At 49.4% G+C, this 19,594-nt stretch overlaps 7 protein-coding genes across 7 annotated transcripts; 1 reads left to right on the top strand and 6 right to left on the bottom strand.

Annotated features, from left to right (window-relative positions):
* Positions 1-285: 285 nt before the first annotated feature.
* Positions 286-1,860, bottom strand: N7500_007821 (putative GABA permease; the record flags this gene model as incomplete). Its single annotated transcript, XM_056678965.1, has 1 exon — positions 286-1,860. The coding sequence occupies one exon, from the start codon at positions 1,858-1,860 to the stop codon at positions 286-288; it is 1,575 nt and encodes a 524-aa protein (XP_056529337.1).
* A 1,679-nt stretch (positions 1,861-3,539) lies between these two features.
* On the bottom strand, positions 3,540-7,902 carry N7500_007822 (putative jumonji family transcription factor; the record flags this gene model as incomplete). The annotated part of the gene is made up of 4 exons (XM_056678966.1): positions 3,540-5,325; positions 5,390-7,348; positions 7,411-7,508; positions 7,621-7,902. The coding sequence occupies 4 exons, from the start codon at positions 7,900-7,902 to the stop codon at positions 3,540-3,542; spliced, it is 4,125 nt and encodes a 1,374-aa protein (XP_056529338.1).
* Positions 7,903-9,503: 1,601 nt separating this feature from the next.
* Positions 9,504-10,609, bottom strand: N7500_007823 (acyl-CoA thioesterase; the record flags this gene model as incomplete). The annotated part of the gene is made up of 2 exons (XM_056678967.1): positions 9,504-10,415; positions 10,499-10,609. The coding sequence occupies 2 exons, from the start codon at positions 10,607-10,609 to the stop codon at positions 9,504-9,506; spliced, it is 1,023 nt and encodes a 340-aa protein (XP_056529339.1).
* Positions 10,610-11,763: 1,154 nt separating this feature from the next.
* Positions 11,764-12,492, bottom strand: N7500_007824 (GNAT family N-acetyltransferase; the record flags this gene model as incomplete). Its single annotated transcript, XM_056678968.1, has 1 exon — positions 11,764-12,492. The coding sequence occupies one exon, from the start codon at positions 12,490-12,492 to the stop codon at positions 11,764-11,766; it is 729 nt and encodes a 242-aa protein (XP_056529340.1).
* Positions 12,493-12,841: 349 nt separating this feature from the next.
* On the bottom strand, positions 12,842-14,346 carry N7500_007825 (Ergosterol biosynthesis ERG4/ERG24; the record flags this gene model as incomplete). Its single annotated transcript, XM_056678969.1, has 2 exons — positions 12,842-12,853; positions 12,904-14,346. The coding sequence occupies 2 exons, from the start codon at positions 14,344-14,346 to the stop codon at positions 12,842-12,844; spliced, it is 1,455 nt and encodes a 484-aa protein (XP_056529341.1).
* Positions 14,347-15,173: 827 nt separating this feature from the next.
* On the top strand, positions 15,174-17,574 carry N7500_007826 (OPT family oligopeptide transporter; the record flags this gene model as incomplete). Its single annotated transcript, XM_056678970.1, has 2 exons — positions 15,174-15,974; positions 16,030-17,574. The coding sequence occupies 2 exons, from the start codon at positions 15,174-15,176 to the stop codon at positions 17,572-17,574; spliced, it is 2,346 nt and encodes a 781-aa protein (XP_056529342.1).
* Positions 17,575-17,963: 389 nt separating this feature from the next.
* Positions 17,964-19,547, bottom strand: N7500_007827 (uncharacterized protein; the record flags this gene model as incomplete). The annotated part of the gene is made up of 4 exons (XM_056678971.1): positions 17,964-18,262; positions 18,345-18,611; positions 18,746-19,298; positions 19,356-19,547. The coding sequence occupies 4 exons, from the start codon at positions 19,545-19,547 to the stop codon at positions 17,964-17,966; spliced, it is 1,311 nt and encodes a 436-aa protein (XP_056529343.1).
* Between the last annotated feature and the right edge of the window lie 47 nt (positions 19,548-19,594).

Raw genomic sequence — 19,594 nt, forward strand, 5'->3', positions numbered from 1 at the left:
TCCTGAGATTCCCCTGTGCCTCGGATTGTGACTTTCCCCGGAATGTTGTCCTTTTTACCCCCAGATTGAAGAGATTCAATCCAATTAAAAATGTGGGAGACGAGGATCCTCCAAAAACTGGAGATGATCTGAATGGCCTGTGTTGGACCGCGGCTCTCGGCGATCGAGGCACTCGTGATTGTCCGAAATTACATTCTGTGATAATTGTACATTCAAATGTTGAAATTATTCTTCTGATATTATTTCTTAAAACCCCGTAGCAATAAAATAAAATAAAAAAACCATCTACTCGCTTGGCAACTTCTTCATCGTCTCCAACGGTTTCTCCGTATCAACCGGCGTACCCGTCATAAGCTCGGTGGCTGCGCGCGCCTCATCACTGCTAACAGGAGGGCCAGTAAAGTGCTTCCGCGCATAAACGAAGTACCAAAAGATACTGATACCAGCAAATCCAGCGAAAACAACACTGGCGTAATTCATAGACTCTGGTGTAACAGGCAAGGTAACTGGCATGCAGAAGAGAGCGACAGCCAAGACGATCCACAAAATGGTGACACAGTTGATGGCAAATCCAAAGCGACCGAGGGAGAACGAAGACTCTTTCACCGCGCGACGACCTCGGACCAGAGAAATCAAAATCGGTAGACCGTACGAGGTCGACAGACAGATAGTAGCCACGCCAGTGAAGGAATTGAACGCCGCCGTGGAACCGAAATATATCAGACCCAATAAGCCATCCACGACTGCCGAGAGCACTACAGCCCACACAGGCACATCCAGTTTCTTGTTCACGCGACGCCAGAGCTTGAAACCCGGGATAGCGCCGTCGCGCGCGAATGCATATGTGCAGCGACTGGCAGCCGTGAGGGAACCAATTCCGGCGAACAACATAATCCCCAGAATCAGGAACAGTAAGCCGAAGCCACCACCTGCAGAGCCAGTCACGGTCTTGAAGAGCAGACCGATCGGTTGGCCGCTGGCTACTTCGCGCAGCATCTGCACGTCGGGCATCACAAACAGAATTGGGATGAGATAGAACAGGCCGGTGATACCGGCCGCTACCACAGATAGCACGATTGCCTTGGGGACCTCACGATGTGGGTTCTGCACCTCTTCGCACATGGCAGCGACCATTCCGTAGCCTGTCAGGGTGTATGCCGCCTGCAGCAAACCCACAAAGAAGGCCCATCCATCTGGCCAGCCGCTCTGGGAGGCGTCATAATGAGCAAAGACGTATTCTCCATCTCGTCGATTGTCGGCCATTGTCAAGAGTGTGATGAGGATGATGATGACACTGGCTGCCGTCCAGAAGATGCAGACTTTATTGATGAGATCGAGATAGCGCGAGAAGAAGATGTTGACTAGGGCACAGAAGAGCATGACAGCCCAGAACATCAATACGGTCTGCCAGGCGTTGGCGACAAAGGATTCATCGAAGATGGAGATTGCGCTGAGGATCAGCTGACCTCCGGAGAAGATGATGCTCAGTGTAACTGTCCAATTCCCGACGAGGGTAAGCCAGCCATCGATGAAGGACATCAGTGGTGCCCAGCGGCGTGTCGAAAGCATCGCGCTCCAGTAGTAGACGCCTCCCGCTGTAGGGTAGACGGCGCAGATCTCGGCGAGAGAGGCGGCGATAGCGATTGAGATGAGGGAGACGAAGACCCATCCCCAAAGGATGGTTACAGATTGACCGTCCGCGAGGGTGATGTAGAAAGTCGTGCTCAGTCCGAAGGGTGCTGCCATGATCGCAAAGGATAGACCGAGGATGCTCAACATGCTCAGGTTTCGTGGTAATTCACTCTTGTAGCCCATACGAGCCAATGCCTCATTGGCGGCATCATCAGATGAACCTCGCATGGTGGGCAATTTGGAGAGTGAACTTGATCGGTTTCAAGACATTTAAAGGGAGAAACCCCGCATGGTAAACAAGGCGCGGTCCGGGACCGCGCACTAACAAAAAGTTGGAGATTTGAGGCAAAAGAGATGCCTCGAATGAACGAATGATAGGCATCTTTTGGCTTATCATGTTCTGTTCGGATGGAAGCACAGCCCAACGTCTTATGACCTAATAGCTAGACACGATAAGAGACACGGCAGTTCGACCCACTTCCCCTATTTCACTTGAAGGATCTTGATATCAAAGATAGAAAGATATAGCAAGGCTATATAAGACGTATCAAAGGGATATCTTGGGCCATACTAATTCCACGTTGGACCCTTGCTCACATCCAGATCAGCCTGCCTTATCAGAATTCATTTAAAGATCCAGAGTACCCTGGGGAAGTAATGCTATAGAAATACGAACTCGAAGGCAAAAGTACCTCTCTAATTACACCAAAGTCGAACTATGTCCGGAGTACGGAGTGCCTCGTATAACAATCCCATTAGACACATTAGAGCTAAGCGAGATACGGAATGCATGAATACACCAGTGCACTAAACACAAGGTGGAGATCCTCAGAACATGTTTGACATCATAAAAAGATCTACAGCGGGGTTCCGTGCCAAACTGTAGGTTGTATACAATGTACAATATAGACATGGGCCCAAGGTCAAGAGCCCCGACAGTCTAAAGAGGTGTGAATCGACATCACCCAAGAGAGCCGGATTGACTATACGACCTTGAATCCCTACAAAGGGAGCAAGGTAAGGTTGTTGATGTTCTAGGACGATACCGGTTTGTGTGGGGTCTTCAGAGGGTGGACACTTTGACTAAACGGAGATTGGGGGCTTGAGGCCAAGATGACTGAAAAGGTAAAATACGGTCGCTACTCAAGCTATATAAATACAGTCTACACTCGGAAATGGAATATTTGGAATGATTCATTGCACACATACATCAAGGTCACGCGTGGTGACGGCTGCCACATCATGCTACCAAGACTCCCATGGAAGATTTCAGGGAGACCGAGCAATCGATGAGCGCCAGGATGGATATATCGACACAAGGAGGGGGGAGTTAGATCAAAGGGTTAAAATCCAGATCCACACCCTTCGGACGGGGGTAAAGGGGGTATCAAAGGTAAAGCACAAAGGTGATCTCGAGAAGAAAAGAAATTTTTTTCTTGTTTGATGAGATATCTAATAGAACAAAGAGGGAGATCAGTGGGGGGCGAAAGTAGGCCCTGAGTTGTTGAAAGGGGCGAGAGAAGGACGGGAAAGGCATTTTTCGGCCGCAAAGGAACCGTGCAAGTTGAAAAACTCCGTCTATGTGACCATAGTCAAGTAGGTCAGTCGGGCCGCCTTTTCCGAGAGTCGCGCCGGGAGAGATAAATGATCGAATGAAATGAAAATGCGCTGAGTCGTGACCAGCCAGCTAGTGCCAACTCCAAAATCGTAAAAGAAACAGGACCCGTGATGAACGTCGAGGTCGGTTGGTAATAAGAAAACGCCCATTCATGCAGAGTCGTCAGTCCGGTGAAGTCGTTACATGAAGATGCAAATGCAGTCGCAGAGGCAAACGCGAGTTTTTTTTTTTGAGTATTTTTTTTCAAAAAAAAAAAAGGAAAAGATGAGGCCAGTGTCGAGACCACCATCTATGGACTTAGTCCGAGGTCATCATTTAAGTCCGGGCCAAAGCCTGCCATGTCGACAGAGTGCAACGATCCGGGTCCTTTGCCCAAAGAGATGTCGGAGGATGCATAGTCATGTTTGAGTCGTTCGTGCGGTCCGAAGATATGTGGTCCAAAGAACGGTCGGTTTTCGTCATTGGGAGTGTTGCCATCCCCACCGACCCACGGCCCGTTCTGCCAGAAGCGTGTATTTGCTTGCTGATCTCCGAACAAGTCGTGATGATCGGGATGAGGGTCTGGACCATGGATGGGGAACTCATTTGGCGACTGATATCGTAGATGCGACCGACCGAAACTGGAGCACGGAGAATCGGCGTGGAGTGGCATATCTAGACCCGAGAGAAGGGGAGGATCCTCCACCGGGGTGATGTCAATAGTCGGATTGTCCGTTTGCTGTGCCAGGGCCGCCGACAACCGAAGATTTGAGGATGAACTTTGCCGGCTGTGACTGGCCGACCTCTCGATTGCACGCTGCACGAAACTACCACAAGCTTTCAGGATTTTTTCCTGGTGCTCTTGTGGTAGATTGTTGAAGTAATCATTCGACAAGGATGGCTTGGGCGGGTCATCTGCCGCAGGAACCAATCCATAGGCAGTCTTGGCATATTCGGAGAGACCCGACGGCATGTTGTAGGGCGACTGGTAGACATTGGGTGCCAGCGACCGCTGCTGATCAAGGTAGGCATATTTTCCAGGCATCTTGGCAGCGGCCACGCTACCTCGATCGACGGTCTCCTGCTTGATTCCCTCCGATTCCTTTTTCTGAATTACATCGAGTCGCTCGCGGTGGCTGACCAGCGAGAACCGGAGCATCTGAAGGAGCCGAGTGACCTCCTCCGACCGCATGTTCAGAGTCTGAGGCGGTAACAGGGTCCCATCCGCAGCCCGTGGTTGAACCCGTTGCTGAGCCATGGCCAGCTCCAGTTTCTCGAGACCATTAGCGGGGGGTATTGAGCCCATAGGACCCAGCAGAGTCTCTACCACCAATTCGGGGCTAACGATAGTGTATCCGGCAAAAACATTGGCGTGGTCGGTGATCTGGGCTAGGCGGCGGCGAGCAATGAGTTCTCGGACATTGGCAAAAGTATTGGAGAGGTGATGCTGCTGCTGAGCGTGCGACTTGGCCGAAGGATAGGGGGCATGACGGGCAGACTGATTGGGTAGAGTTCGAAAGGCCGACGGCATCGCAGTTCCAGCAGCAGCACCGGTAGCAGGGATAAAAGGAGGGGGAGGGGCGTTCTGCAAGGCAGAAGAGGGCGGTCGGGATAGTAGAGCGTTGACATTCGAGTAAATATTTTGGTTCAAGTTTCGGGGAGGGGCAGGGGCGGTGGCAGCATAATGAAAGTGGTGGGGTGAGATCTTCGATGCGCTGACGCCAAGCGACTTGACGCTGTCCAGGAAATTGGCCCGAGGGTTGTGGATGGACACGCTAGGGTTGTGTGTATACTGTGCCCTACTTTCGGTGGACTGCATGCCCAAATAATACCACATTTGTTCGCCCTGAAGGTTGACCGTACGGAGTGGGGCGAATTGATTTCTAGTGCCATCCACCGTCTCGAATTCGGCCCACTGATAGGGAGATCGTGAATCACCAAATGCACTGCCTGCCGCCGGTACCGCTGATTCTAACTCTTTTCGTTCAGGTTTTCGCGCTAGGTGGGCTGGGAGGGGTTGAATTCCTAGTGCGAGAGGTGTGAAATTGCTCTTGCGAACAACTAGCATCCATCGATAAGGCATTTCAATCACATCTCTGTAATTTTTTATTAGTAAAAGAGAAAGAGAGAGAGGGGGGAAAAAAACCACATGCAACATACCCTCTTGGAAGTACCTTGAGCAAAAGACTTCGCTCGGAAGGACGATTTTCAAGAACAATGGCGCCATTAATCTCCTTGTCGGCTTGAAATTGGATCAAATTTCCTTGTACCAAACGACGAGCCGATTCGATCACCCGACGATCCACATCGGACGATTCACCCAGTACTCCATTCGGTCGCTTCTGACGATGGAATTTGCATTTCAAATCAACGCTCGGGATTGAGTATTGTGTACCATCATCCGCAATCACAGCAATCGCACCGTGCTCAACCTGAACACCTGCCAAAAGAGCACAGGTTGCATGGTAAGCGCGCGTGCATTTGCCAAAGTTACACTGAAAGCAGGCACCGCGGACTTCGCGGCAAAATAGACACTTGAGGCCCAGGCGAGCTTTGGGGATCTTATCAATGTCACACACCACTTCCGTACCAGATGCGTCACGGAGAATTGTGGTCTCTTCAATAAATGCCGCACAACGTCGATGCGCATGCCCTTTACCATCTTCGGTGGGAAGAAGATCTTCATAGTCCAGATTGTTAGGACACAACAAACACGGAAGTTTCCGTGGTCCTTCGGGGTGGAGTTTGGGTCGTTTACTGTTCGGCCCGTCACCCGGGTTCTTCCGTTTTCGGCCACGAGTGGATGTCTTCTCAGGCACACTACGTGGCGGTGTAAGAAGATCCGAAGCACCTTCGAATCCATCGAACTCGCTTTCGAATTCACCATAGTACTCGGGGGTGGTCTCTCCACGTAACTTGCGCTCGATCTCGTCCACGTCGATCCAAACACTGTCTGCTTCGCAATGGCACTTCTTAGCGATGCGAGCATAGTCTAACCATTGCTCGGTCGCGAAGTTGACGGATTCAGCGCAATTGTATCCGATATTATATCCAGAGTGGTACCCGTAAGGGAATGTGATGACAAACTCCCCTTCGTAATGAACCAATCGATTGACAGTGATTCCATATTGCGATTTGAGAAGGCTAGGTGAGACGAGATAGGTTTTGTGGCGAAGGAATTGATCACAGTTCTTCGCATCACTGGACCAGATACTGCGCATGGCTTGTTCAAAGCGAGGCGCATCTTCTTGGGATATGCTGTACCACTGCTTGGGGGCACCAAAGTGGATGTAGTTGATGCTGTAAAGATCTACATCTTCAAGATGCCAAGCAAAGGTAGCCTTCCACATGCCCATGTAGAGATAAGCAGTGTTGACTCCAGGAACCTTTTGCCCAAGAACGTCAAGCAAGTTCGGCAATTTGGCGACATTCCAGGTCTCGGTAGAATCCTCGAAGAGCGAACCAGGCATGTCGGCACCGTACATCGGGTTGTTGTACATGAGCGACTTCCAGTAATTAGTCTCCAGTTCCTCGCATCTTTCCGCGGTATAATCCTCGTGATCGTGGATTCGGTAATCAAATCCCGTATAGGCTTCCTCATCAACTTGATCCATGGCATCGCCTCGGTTGTTCTTTCGGCGTGAGGTCACGGACTTCGGCTGTCGTCCCTTTGGTTTTGTGGTAGGTAGGGACTCGCCATCACTTAAATCCTCGGTTTTTGGCTGCACGGGGTTGGTCTCGGGTGATACAGGCGTCGGAGGGCCCTCCAATCTGGACTTTTCGGTGTCATCTGCAGGAGGCTCCTCCTTAACCTTATTTGTCCGCTTGGGTGGACGACCGGGCCGGCGCTTTTGACCCTCCGGACGGGCAGACGGGGGCCGCGGTGTCGGGGCCGCACGGTTCACGCGTTCTTGGTTTCGGCGTCTCTCGCCTCGGCGAGCCGGGGGTTGGTGGCTGCTTTCTTCACACAGACCCTTCCACTGAGGAAGGTTGTACGAGCGTTGACGTTCAATGTTGGCTTGGGTATATGTACCGTGAGATCCGTGGAACTCCTGCATGATAGGGTTCTTAACCCGAATTTTTTTGACTGCCTCATCTAGCGGCGGAAGAGACTCGGACCTTTAAAGAGAACAACGTCATGAGCACAGTGATTCACACTGGTCGTGATTTGATTGACTCACCATTCTTTTGGCGGTATGACTTTCACGATGCCTGCCTGCATTCCATATTTATTGATTTTATTGATAAAGCCCTGGAAGTCTCGGAATTGGTCCATTGTCTAAAACAATGCCAGTCAGCTTGACTCTGAATCTTACTGCCCAGTCTGATATAAGACGTGAAATTTCCAACCCCCGGTCCTCGAGCAGTCAGGGCATTCAAGTTGTACTCACCGGCTTGAAAACGGGAACCTTGCCGCCGCCATAGTAATGGTCGGGCTCAATTTCTTCAATTTCTTCGACTTTCTCCTCAACTTCCTCTTGCTTGATCTTGGTTGTGTCGGGTGCCGGTGCAGAATGTTGGTCGAGCTCGAGGTCAGACAACTCGGAGGGCACGCCTTCGGGCGCTTCCTTCTTGCCGTTGGCACTCTGCGGCGGCGTGATGGAGACGGAGTCGACGACGGGTTCGCCTCCAAACGAATCGCGCTGCGACTGATCGAGTACTGCCGCCATCATCGAGGGCGACAGAGGAGGGTTGGAAAAACGGTTCAGTTGATGGTAGTTGCCGTCGTCGGATAGTGCGACCGCTGATCGACGGCGATAGGGGGGTATTTCCCAGCGGTCAGGGGAATTGGGAACAAGAACTGCGACCGAGTAAAAGAAATAGCGGTATTTTTGAGGTCAAAGGGCGCCAGTGTTGGTGGTATGAAGGTTGTCAGTACACTTAAGGAGTGTCCAACGGAGGTAGTTGAAACGATTGCGATAAGCTCCTTCGGATGATTGTTTTTGCCTGAACTGAGCGGAAAAAGCAAAATGTCTTAGTCAAGTCACTGGCGAAAAAAAAAAAAGAATTTGTAAGGCAAAAGATAAGAACAAGAAGTTGTACCTAGGTAGGTATAATCAGAGAAAACCCTTTAAAGCAAAAGATCCCATGAAACAGCAAAAGTAGCGCTACGTTCATGGAAAAGGTAGAGTGCAGCACCAGAAATAGACCAATCATGCAGGTGCCGGCGACGCTCAAAGGTGGAGTTCACAATGGGCTGACACTGAAAGGAAAGGCAGGGGCAGGTGGGCACAGGGTGAGGAATGATGGGCTTGAAATTAGACAAATGAGAGCACTAAGATGGGAAGGGTGGGAATCGTCCGATCAGAGAGTAAAAGTGGACTGAATTTGGTCTGGGCGCCCAAGGAGCCGCGAAATGATGTGTCCCGTATCCGGTTTCGGGTAAGAGGGTTGCCAGGTCTCGGGGGAGTATTGCAAACAAATTTGAATTTACCAAGTCACTGGGCAGTTAAAGCCTATGAAACCATAAGTGAAAAAGAAGCAAAGGTGGTATCACGATGGTCAAGATAGAGCTTGGTCAAAGCACCTTGAAGCTTTCGCTGTCGAGTCACATGACAAACATGTAATTTCAAATTCCACTTACATGTTAATTTACCGTTATTTACAAAATAGCTGAACCCCCGTGTCCACTTTGGCAAAATACGTCTGGTATTGTCACATGCCATACAACGCTCAGCCAATCTCGGATAGCATCGGAGCCCCTTGATGAGATCAGTGATCAACATTCATTCGTAACTGTATGTGGTTCTAGTTAAACCAACAATTTGTGTCCTATAACATAAGTTCAATGTACGTTTTGATTCCGTGGAGAGCCTGGTATCTTATTCTGAGTCTTAAATCCCCCTATCTTCATCCTACAAAGTCCCGTAAATATGAAGTTCCGGGTCTGTTGAGGCTCTACAGTTGGTTGGCCAGTTCGTTCAGATTCCAAGAGGGTTGCACAGGAAAGGTACCTTGTACGTACATTATGTATGTAGGTAAGGTGCATTTCTGTGCCTACAACTGGCGACATATAACGCATATGCAAAAAATATAGACCTTGATGTTGTATATATACATTTTGTACACTCAACATTATACTAGCGCAGATGTAAAGAAAAATACACAAGAGTGGACCACGTCTAGTCATTTTTGGAAATTGAATTGCAAATCTGTGGATGCATGACGGTTGTTACCGATCTTCATGGTCTAATATTAGTTAGAACATTGAGGTCATCCGGGCGCTTGGATCACCTTCTGTATGATCACTGGCTGTCTATGTTGTAGCTTAAAATTACACCCATTCATCGAATAGCTTGGCATCCATATTTGTATATCCAGCGACAACCTCCAGTCCCCGCAGGCGTTCCTGTTCAATGCGCTCCCAGGTCCATTCTTCGACATCCCACGAGTCAGTATTCTCCTTCTGCTGCTTATCCAGAGTCTCCTGGGCAGGAATCTGATCATCGTTCATTTTCAATACCTCCCGAATCAGCGATCCATCCACGCCTCCCGTAGCCGTGATACCTTCGCCCTCACCAGGAGTCTCAACGCCGGAAGCCTCGGCCGAGGAGTCGACGTCGGCGATGTCGGTCTTGACTTCACTCTCCGGGGGTGGCGTGGGCAGGAACCCACTCGCGCGCAAAATCCGCTCCGGGGGCACAGTCAATCGACCCTTTTTGACCACGTACTTGCTCACGCCCACAGCAAGGATCACCTTTTCGCCGCCACTGCGGCGCGCAGGTCGCATGAAGCAGGTCAAGACGTACAGCCACTTGGCATCCCAAGAGATCACCTTGGAATGCATCTCATAGAGTTCAAATGGCTTAATTTCCCGCTTGAATGTGCAGTAAACAGATCCGAGCACAATCAAAACCGGCTTGCGCCTTGGCGCCGGCTTTCCCTCCTTCTTGCTTGCGGCTAGGAACTCCTGATCTAGCTCCTTGCTCACATTGCCGACTCCGGGGCTGTAAATCCGGCTCACGAGCGCTGTACGCGAAACGTCCAGGTCCGTGAAGTAAGTGCTGTTTGATTTATGCAGGTTGTAATCTGTCTCTAGCAACGGTGTGCGAGATGTGACCATGCATGGCACGAAGATGGGATGTGTTGGTTTTCCCTGGGAGTCTACAATAACTCTGCCCTTGGGGAGAAGTGGTGCGCTGGGTTTCAAACGCAGGTTGCCAACGCAGTGATACAGTATGCGGAACTGTTGACTCGGTCAGTAATGTAGTATATCATTGAGAAAAAGCCAAAAATCGACGGCTGAAGAAGGGAGCAAGAAACACTTACATGCCAGACAAATGGGAGATTTTTCAAGTTAATCACCGCCAGAAGCAAGGCCAAGTTCCTCCATGAGGCGAGGGACATAACGCTTGCTAGTATCTCGCGTGTATTCTCCATGATAAGAACCCCGGGAATTGAGGCACAGGAAAACAAAGACAGGAAAAACGTCCGATGATTTCGTTCAGGCAAGTTGACAAGGATTGACTAGGATATACTCCGGTTCATCTACAGGTGTCTCGGAAGATGAGATCGGTTGGAATCAGGCAGACTTGGCTCAGCCGCATTTAAGAAGAAACGGAACAAAAGACAAGGAATGCAATTGGAAGCCTAAGTTCACCTGAATTGGCGAGTCTCAAAGCCAAGCCTGCTGATCATAGATGACGACCGTCTTGATATCCCCTTTTGTTGGGAACCGAGGCCAGCACCCGTGCACGTGATATTGGGATTAGTCAAGACTCCCGAGGTCCACCTGGCCCTAAATGGTTGGATCTATGAGTTTCAATGCTACATGTTATCAAGAACCTTCCTGGTCTAAAAGCCTTCTATTGGTGATACGGAGTACTTGGTGTTTGAATTATCCCAAGGCATTAGCCGGGTGCCACAGAGGCATCAATGCTGCTTATTGGTCGACTGATTATGCAGTCACCCCAAATATATATCTTAGCGTTCATCCCGCCAAACTCAATAACCACTCGAGATTCGCCTGGAATTTGTTGAGCTTGTCGAATCTCCTGATAGTCATTAGCCTCGGAGGAGTCAGAGGCTGAAGATGTCTTTGAGGCCATTATCGATCAATAGCCCACTCCCATCATCTTCGTTATCAACGGAGGAGAAGCCGTTGACAAAAGATTCATACACACAATGCAATATTAACGGCAAGAATCTGATCACTGGCAATATCCAGAATCCTTTCTTTCTTTGGAGCCCCCAAAGATACAATTTACCCAGTCCCCACCACCATAGCTAGAATATATGGGCATGTTGGCATGATTATCCACGACAAGATCATTCATCTAGAAGACTGCATATTGTGGAGTTCATGATCAAACCCGGACCAAATGAGAGCCCATGTCTTACGGAAATATGCGGATCGCCCCTGAGCCATTTCCAATTGAGGGGACATCACCTCAAGCAACGTTGAGTGCCGCGACAAATGAGATAGAAAAGACTGCATGAACTTGGAGTGAAAGAGAAATGAGTATATAGATATATATATAGATGACACATGTAGTTTTCTAACTCTAACCGCCATAATAGAATACAACCGTGATCTATATCGTTGATACTTCTCGTACCATAGCCCACATGGTAAACTCCTCTAACGAGTTCCAGAACCCCTTAGGGCACCTCTGGCTGCCAACCACAGTGAACCCCTGTTTCAACCAGTAGGCACCAGTGTCTTCTTTGACAACCCGAATCATCATGCGTACCGGAGACGAAAAATCTTTGGCATTGATCCGATGCCGCCGCAAAACCTCCTCTTCACATGCCTTCACAAGATGCCCAGCAATGCCCCTGCCCCGGTATTGTGGGTCTGGTGGGAGAGCAACAACAGCTAACTCATAATCCCCGGGACAGGCATGTTGGTGCGGAATTTGACCGGCACATTGATTGTTGGCTGCGGTCTCATCCTCATGGCAACGTTTGGTAGTCTCATGAGTCTCATCCTTAACCGGATTCGCATCATGCCCATCTTTGGCGGTAGGCGTCCAAAGGCCGTCGTCTTTCCATTTCTTCATACTTGCGGTCCCAATAACCTTGATATTTTGATCTTTTTCATCTTCAACAAGCGCCACCGCGGTGAAACCGTCTGGACCGAGCTCCTCAGATAGCGCGGAGTCGCTAAGTAGTCGGGTCTTGGTCGTGGCGAACTTTATTTTGGTGGTGTGGCTGACGCGGTAGCTGACGTTCACCATGTGTGTGAGGTCTGAGATCCAGGGCTGGTGGAGAAGATCTGACGATGTATAGAGCTTGACGTGAAAGTCCATTTTGGGATCCATGTTGTGGATCTGGGGCGGGGGATCGGAGACAGTTTGATAGAATTGGGGAGAAATAAAATCAAATATAAAACGGGACCTCGCCCATCTTGTCGAATTTCCACTGTGGGGTTGAAGGCCCGGAGCTAGTGAGTCACAGAAACCCGTAGACCATTCCGATTACATTTCCTCTTCTACCTCACAGCGTAATCTACAACTTTATTTGAATTGGAACATCAGAAAATAAAGATGATTTCTGCACGATCTTTGCTCTAAAGGCAGTGGTGGGGAATTTGTTGCTGTAGACAAGGGGCAGTGTGGACCGGAAACGACCCAACCACAATCATGAGGCTCATAAGTCAGAGCACCAAGCTTAGATCACGTACTGTCAGACGTGAGTATATAGGTTAACAAAAAGTTGCAGTAAGAACTCACCGGAATGAAAAGGTTTGGAACCTGCTTCTCGTACTCATCCCACGTCTTCCCATACTTGACTTTGCATTTATGGATATCCCTCATGGCCCGATGGCCAATCATGACCGCGAAGAAGATTGGGTAGAACCAGGGAAGGGGGCTGTCGAACCCAGTAATCAATGCCCATGACAAAGCGAAAAACATATCACAGCTGTAATGGATCTTGCGAGCCAACCCATACCATCCATCAACAAAGATAGTATCGCCTTCCTCGGTCACAAGTGTCTTTGGGTTGTAAACATGTCGCCAAGGTAGCTGGGGGAATGTATTGCGCTTCACTGGTTTTCCTTGTTCTGCCATGCGGAAGGCATTCTTCTGGCTGTTTGCAGTGTCCCAGACCCAGTAGACGCAAAGGTAGGACACAAAAAATAGCGTCAACACATCTTTGTCCCACGCATATGTCGACGGGTGGCGACTAGCTAGGTACAGAATGCAGTGACAATAAGACATAGGGACACCGGCCATGTTCCAGAAAATCAGCAAGAATCCTAGCTTCTCCTGGTACATGTCCCATGTTGTGGTGATGAGGTGTTCTGCCTTGGCGCAGGCGTTGGCGTAAAGGAAATGCGCCATGAGAAGGAACAAGACCTCACCAGAGACGTACCCGTAGAGTTCATATTGGCGAGTGGCAGCCGCGCAGCTCAAACCCAAGAGCATGAACCATGGGATACGGACTTCGTAGAACATCTTAAAGTCCAGGATCCCGAATAAACGAGGGTTCAGTTCGGCTCCCATGAAGAAATCATAGATTGGGTATCCCGTAATGCGGTGCTCTGCACCGCGAGCAAATGCAGAGAAATAAGCGAAAAAGCTGGCGAGAAACCCAGAAAGAATCGCCACCGACATGAGAGGACCGAACTCATCCAAGATGGTGTAAATTGGGAACAGTCCGGTACAGTGCAGAATGGCCATGACGAAAATTGTGAAGTACAAACTAGTGTAGGCCGAGCAATAGTACTCCAGCGATCTGCCTTTCAAATGGCGAAGAGGCTTCCCATGGCACTTAAATCCAGGCATGAAGAGGTAGCATGCAGCCTCAAATATGTAGTATGTCCAGTAGATGCGCCACGCCCTCAAGTGCGGGAATGCACCAGTGTAAACCAGGTAGCACAGATGTTTCCCAAAGTCAGCCCAGGTCTCTCCGCTTTTTGGCAGAGGTAGCTTCCCATCATAGTAGGTAGCGCCGATCCACATGTACCACATGAGCAACGGGAAGCCAATCATGAGTGCCAGTGTTCCAAGTGAACCACCGAATTCAAACTCCTCCGAGTAGTCCACTTTGATATCCATGCCGGGTATCCATCCGCCAGCGAGTTGCGCTTTCTTGAAATCTGCGCGCGAATTTGTATGACTGACAACAGTCGAGCTGTCAGGCTTTCGGCAAGAGTCGGGCTGGTCGTCCATCTTGAGGACCTGTAATATGAGATCAATTGCGTGAAAAGTCAAGGAATAGACTCCAAAAATGTACACTCACGATCAAAGAATGGCAACAACGAACACAGAAGAGATGGGAGGGTGAAGAAGAAAGAAGGATGGAAGGAAGATGAAAAGGAAAAACAAGAAGAAAGAAGGAGAGGAAGAGGAAGGTACAAATATAAAATAGGAAGGACCAAAGGCTGTGACTCCGGAGTATTAAACATACCTAGGTATAACCTTGGAAGGAGCCAGGTCCAACAATACAGTTCCTGTTCGGGTTTAGATCCCGCCGCCTTGGTCCCAATTAGGTTTAGACCCCGCTACTGGTGCTGCCAGATAAGCTTCAACATTCATTGTATATTTTGCATTTGCTCCTATTTGTCTTAAAGATCAGATGAGGCAACTGGAAGTACTCGAAAATCAGCCTGCAGGTACAGAATATCGCCTCAACTAGAGCCTGTTAATCATCTGCTGGGTGGAGCATTCTGTGTTGTAGGCCTGTCTCCCAACTTGTTGCTTTGTAGATTGGCTCAGCATCCTGATGGGGCATACCCTTCAAGTCTTTAACAAATTATCTTTCTCGGGATATTCAAGTTCTATATTATCTCCTTAACGTATGCATATAATCTCAATTCAATACAATGACAGAAAACACTTGCCGATAATGAGAGTGACGTCAGGTGATCTTATCGAGAAATCGCATTAATCAGCGAACGCTTATCAATCCGCCAGACCCCCCGAGGTTAAACTTCTCCCCCAACATTCACCTACACTATGACTGATCGCTCGGTCCCATGAATTATCAGTCCATCAGTATGGACGGCAATGCGTCTGAACAGCGCCACCGAATTGTGGAAAGGTCGTCTTTGGACCAGCAGCCTATAGATCCCATCGATGACCCCACAACAAACCATCAAGCTCCCGCCACATCCCCTCAGAGCTTCACTTCGCGCTCACTTCTCGTCGGTCTTATTATCGGTGCACTCATCACATTCTCGAATACCTACTTTGGCTTGCAGACAGGATGGATCAGCACAATGGCCATGCCCTCGGCCTTGATTGGCTTTTCGGTCTTCAAGGTTCTATCCAAGTACCTGTCTTTCCCCTTCACACCGATTGAGAATGTATTGATACAAACGGTCGCTGGGGCAGTGGGAACTATGCCACTTGGATGCGGATTTGTTGGCGTCATCCCTGCTTTGGAGTTCCTGTTGAAACCTGGCGAAGATGGACCCAAAGGTGATGGCGGGGAGGGCGAAGGAGGCCCTCTGAAGCTCGGTTTTTGGAAGTTAGTTACCTGGAGTCTAGGAGTCTGTCTATTTGGAGTAGTATTTGCAGTTCCGCTGCGAAAAGAGGTTATTGTCCGGGAGAAGTTACGGTTTCCGAGCGGCACCGCCTCGGCATTGATGCTCAAGGTCTTGCATGGTTCTGGGAGCAAAGAAAAGATCATAGCACCGGAGAGCTCCGGAATTCTGAGTACAGAGGCCGAACCTGCTGAACGATGGCAAGAAGGTACACGCCTCTTGAAAGATGAGGATGCTGAAGATCAAGCTTCCAAGGAGCAAGATTGGCGCTCGAAGATGCGCCTCTTGGTCGGAGCGTTTACACTGTCGGGTGTATATGTGAATATCCCAAAATTGGATTCTGCAAACCTCATGCTAACGAAAGTAGACTCTTTTCTCCTACTTCGTCCCTCTAGTCCGTGATATACCTCTGTTTGGTGCGAGCATGAAACGCAACTGGCTGTGGACTCTTAACCCGTCGCCCGCATATATCGGTCAAGGTATTATTATGGGCCCATCAACGTGCATGCATATGCTTTTCGGGGCAGTCTTAGGTTGGGGCGTCCTATCACCGCTGGCCAAGACCCGCGGCTGGGCTCCCGGCCCTGTGGATAGCTGGGAGGAAGAGGGCAGTAAAGCATGGATTGTCTGGATCTCGCTAGCGATTATGCTTGCCGATTCGCTTGTTAGTCTGGGGTGGCTGGTGATCAAGCCCATCATGAACAACTCCCCAATATGGATAGCCTGGGTCCGTTCCACTCGCGCTGGTCAGTGGATTGCACTTCAACTGCAATCTTCCCCGCACTCTTATATCAACTACTCTGCTTTGGAGGCAGAGTCTCACCGTTTATCTCATGAAAACGATGACGTCCACCACACACAAATAACTACAAGCGAAGAAGAGGACGAGGAAGATGCACCGCCTTCTGAACTCATTTCAACTCGTACAGTAGTTATCCTGCTTCCCTTGACCCTTCTCCTGAATGTCGTATGCATGCACTTTGCCTTTGGTGACATCATCTCACCCTTTCTATCGGCGTTAGCCACTCTGCTGGCAGTGCTTCTGTCCATTATGGGTGTCCGGGCTCTTGGCGAAACTGACCTCAATCCAGTCTCGGGTATCAGCAAGCTGACGCAACTTCTCTTTTCACTCGCCACGCCAGCATCCCATTTCTCCAGACGTACTGCACTAGTGACCAACCTGCTCGCGGGTGCAGTCTCCGAGTCTGGAGCCCTGCAAGCTGGTGACATGATGCAAGATTTAAAGACCGGCCATCTACTCGGCGCAAGCCCCAAGGCCCAGTTTTATGGACAGATCATAGGTAGTGTTGTTGGCGCAGTTCTATCAACTGCCGTGTACAAATTGTACGTGAACGTCTACGAAATACCGGGCGAGATGTTTCAAACACCAACCGCATATGTCTGGATCTTTACTGCTCGTCTTGTGACTGGTCAAGGGTTGCCGAAAATGGCTGGACAAGCCTCCTTTATTGCTGGTATCGTGTGGGCATTCCTTACTGCTCTGAGGATCGCGGCTGCGTCTCCTTCCTTTGCACGCAACGGGAAACCCCCTGCTTGGAGAGCCTGGATCCCTGGCGGTATTGCTGTTGCCGTTGGTATCTTCAACGAGCCTTCATTCACCCTAGCAAGGGCTATTGGTGGTATAATTGCATGGTGGTGGTCACGCAAGCACTCCAAATCAAGGGCCAACCACCAAGTCCCCAATGGAGACTCCACCAGCATGGGATCTCCTACAGAGGCTGAACTGCCTGTTGGGCAAAGATCATTAACATCACCCGAGCAGACGTCTGAAAAAGAAGATGCCGCCTCGTCGACCATCGTTGTCCTTGCATCTGGTCTCATTTTGGGTGAAGGTATTATGAGCATTGTGAATCTTCTGCTTGCAAGTGCACGCGTTCCACATCTCAGGTGAGGAAAGGCACGACCACATGCTCTCAGCGTCGTGTATATTTTGCACTTCTTATGAATCTAAGCGCGTATTATACTTAGAGACGATGTTTTGGGACGATCTTAATTGTTTTTCGGGAGTTCTCATATTTTCCAATACACTGCCACTTTTTAAGCATGGTCTGCGTCATATTAATGCTGGCTTCGAATTGTTACTATGTATTTCACATGACATCGCAATTTAGTCCGCGCAACATGGCTTTCCCTTCGACTTTGGTGCTTGCCCTTTGCCCCTCTTTGATCATTGAGTCAAACTGAGCGCTCTGAATTGCCCTGTGATGTGAGCAGCCTAACTCCACATACGGAGCATGGCCTGAGCGCCCACTCGTAACCCATCTGACTGGCCCTGTTGTTTCACAGCGTGTAAATAAAGTCCGGTCTTTTATCACCCAACATGTCGATTTGACTTTGATCCATGCCCTCGATCACATGGTCGCGCTCCCCACGTCTGCGCTTGTCGTTCTCGCGACGTAGCAGGAAATACTGCATCACGGATCCGCCAAATTGAAACAGAGTCAAGTAGCCAAGCACTACCCCGTGGCCGGGATAGTAGTGTGGTTTGTCCTGTTTCCGATAGATATTGGACGCAACGATGCCGTTGACATTTCCCCAGCCGATCACGAGCCCGAGTGTGATGCCTCTTTTATATACGCCTGGATAGCAAGTATGAGTCAGTGGTTCATGGTAGAGTGATATGATATCTGATAAGCTAGGAATTTGAATGATATGCCTCACCTTCGGTGTTATTACTAGTCCAAGAAATTGTGTTCGCAATCGCTGGGTAAATACCCATGGCTCCAAGGAAGACACCTGCGTATTTTGCGCCGGGAGACTTGCACCCGATTATTATGGCAAAGCCCGCTATACAGAAAAGCGAGACTGCCATATTACAAAGACCACGTTGCCGTGTGCGGTCTGCAATAAATCCAACGGACACGGTCATAACCGCGGCCGCGGCATAGGGAGGGACACTCATCAGTTGTGCACGAATAGAGCTATAGCCTGTAGCAATGAAAAATAAAACGGTAAGCAAACGAAGGTAGCCTTATCCACATTAGCGAAGATCAAGATAAATACCCTAGAAAAGTAAGAGGGGAATTGTTAGTTTAACATCTCTAAATAGGGCACATTTTAACTCACTAATTCAGAGATAATAGTGGGAACGAAAAGCGAGAAAGCATAGACTGAACCAGAAGCGCCCATATACGTAAGGCACGCAGAATAGGTCTTCCAGTCCTTGAGACTCGCCCAGAGATAACCTATTTTAAACTCCTCGTGCTTAGCACTAGCCTGTTGATCTAGTGCTAGCCTCCTCAGCACACGCTTTCGGTCGATATCGGATAAAAAGTGAGCCTGGTCGGGGAAATCGTGAACACACCAGAACGATGCAATGCCGATCACAAACGTGAGTAAACCCTCGAGAATGAAGATCCACGACCATCCCGCTTTTCCACCAATACCGTCCATCTTACCGATAGCTGCTGCGAGTAAACCACCAAAGGAACCCGCTAGGGCGGCTGCTGAAAAGAAAATCGCCATTCGGAGACCGAATTCGGATCGCTTGTACCAACAAGAGAGTAAGTAGCCTACCCCCGGGAATAGGCCAGCCTCGGAGAGACCGAGGAAGAACCGTACCGCTAGTAGTCCGGAGTAGTTGTGGACAAAGCCCATAAATGTCATGCAAAGGCCCTAGGGCATAGGTTAGAAGGTGATAGAGAAGGGGGAGAATAAGGGTATATCACATACCCATGCCATCATAATGAGTGGAACAAAGATACTAGGACGCATCTTTTTGAGGAGGACGTTGGTGAGAGGCTCGAAGACTGAATATGAGACAAAGAAGATCGTGAGCGAGAGGTTGTACTGGTCGCCTGTCATATTCAGATCTGTCTCGAGGCCAACAAGTCTCGCGTTTCCGATGTTTGTTCTTAGGAGCATGTTAGTTGTTTCCCCCAATTACGAAGAGATTATTTTGCGCTTGCCGA

Source organism: Penicillium coprophilum, assembly GCF_028826855.1.
Source record: "Penicillium coprophilum strain IBT 35676 chromosome Unknown utg000005l_segment0_segment0, whole genome shotgun sequence".
Taxonomy (NCBI): domain Eukaryota; kingdom Fungi; phylum Ascomycota; class Eurotiomycetes; order Eurotiales; family Aspergillaceae; genus Penicillium; species Penicillium coprophilum.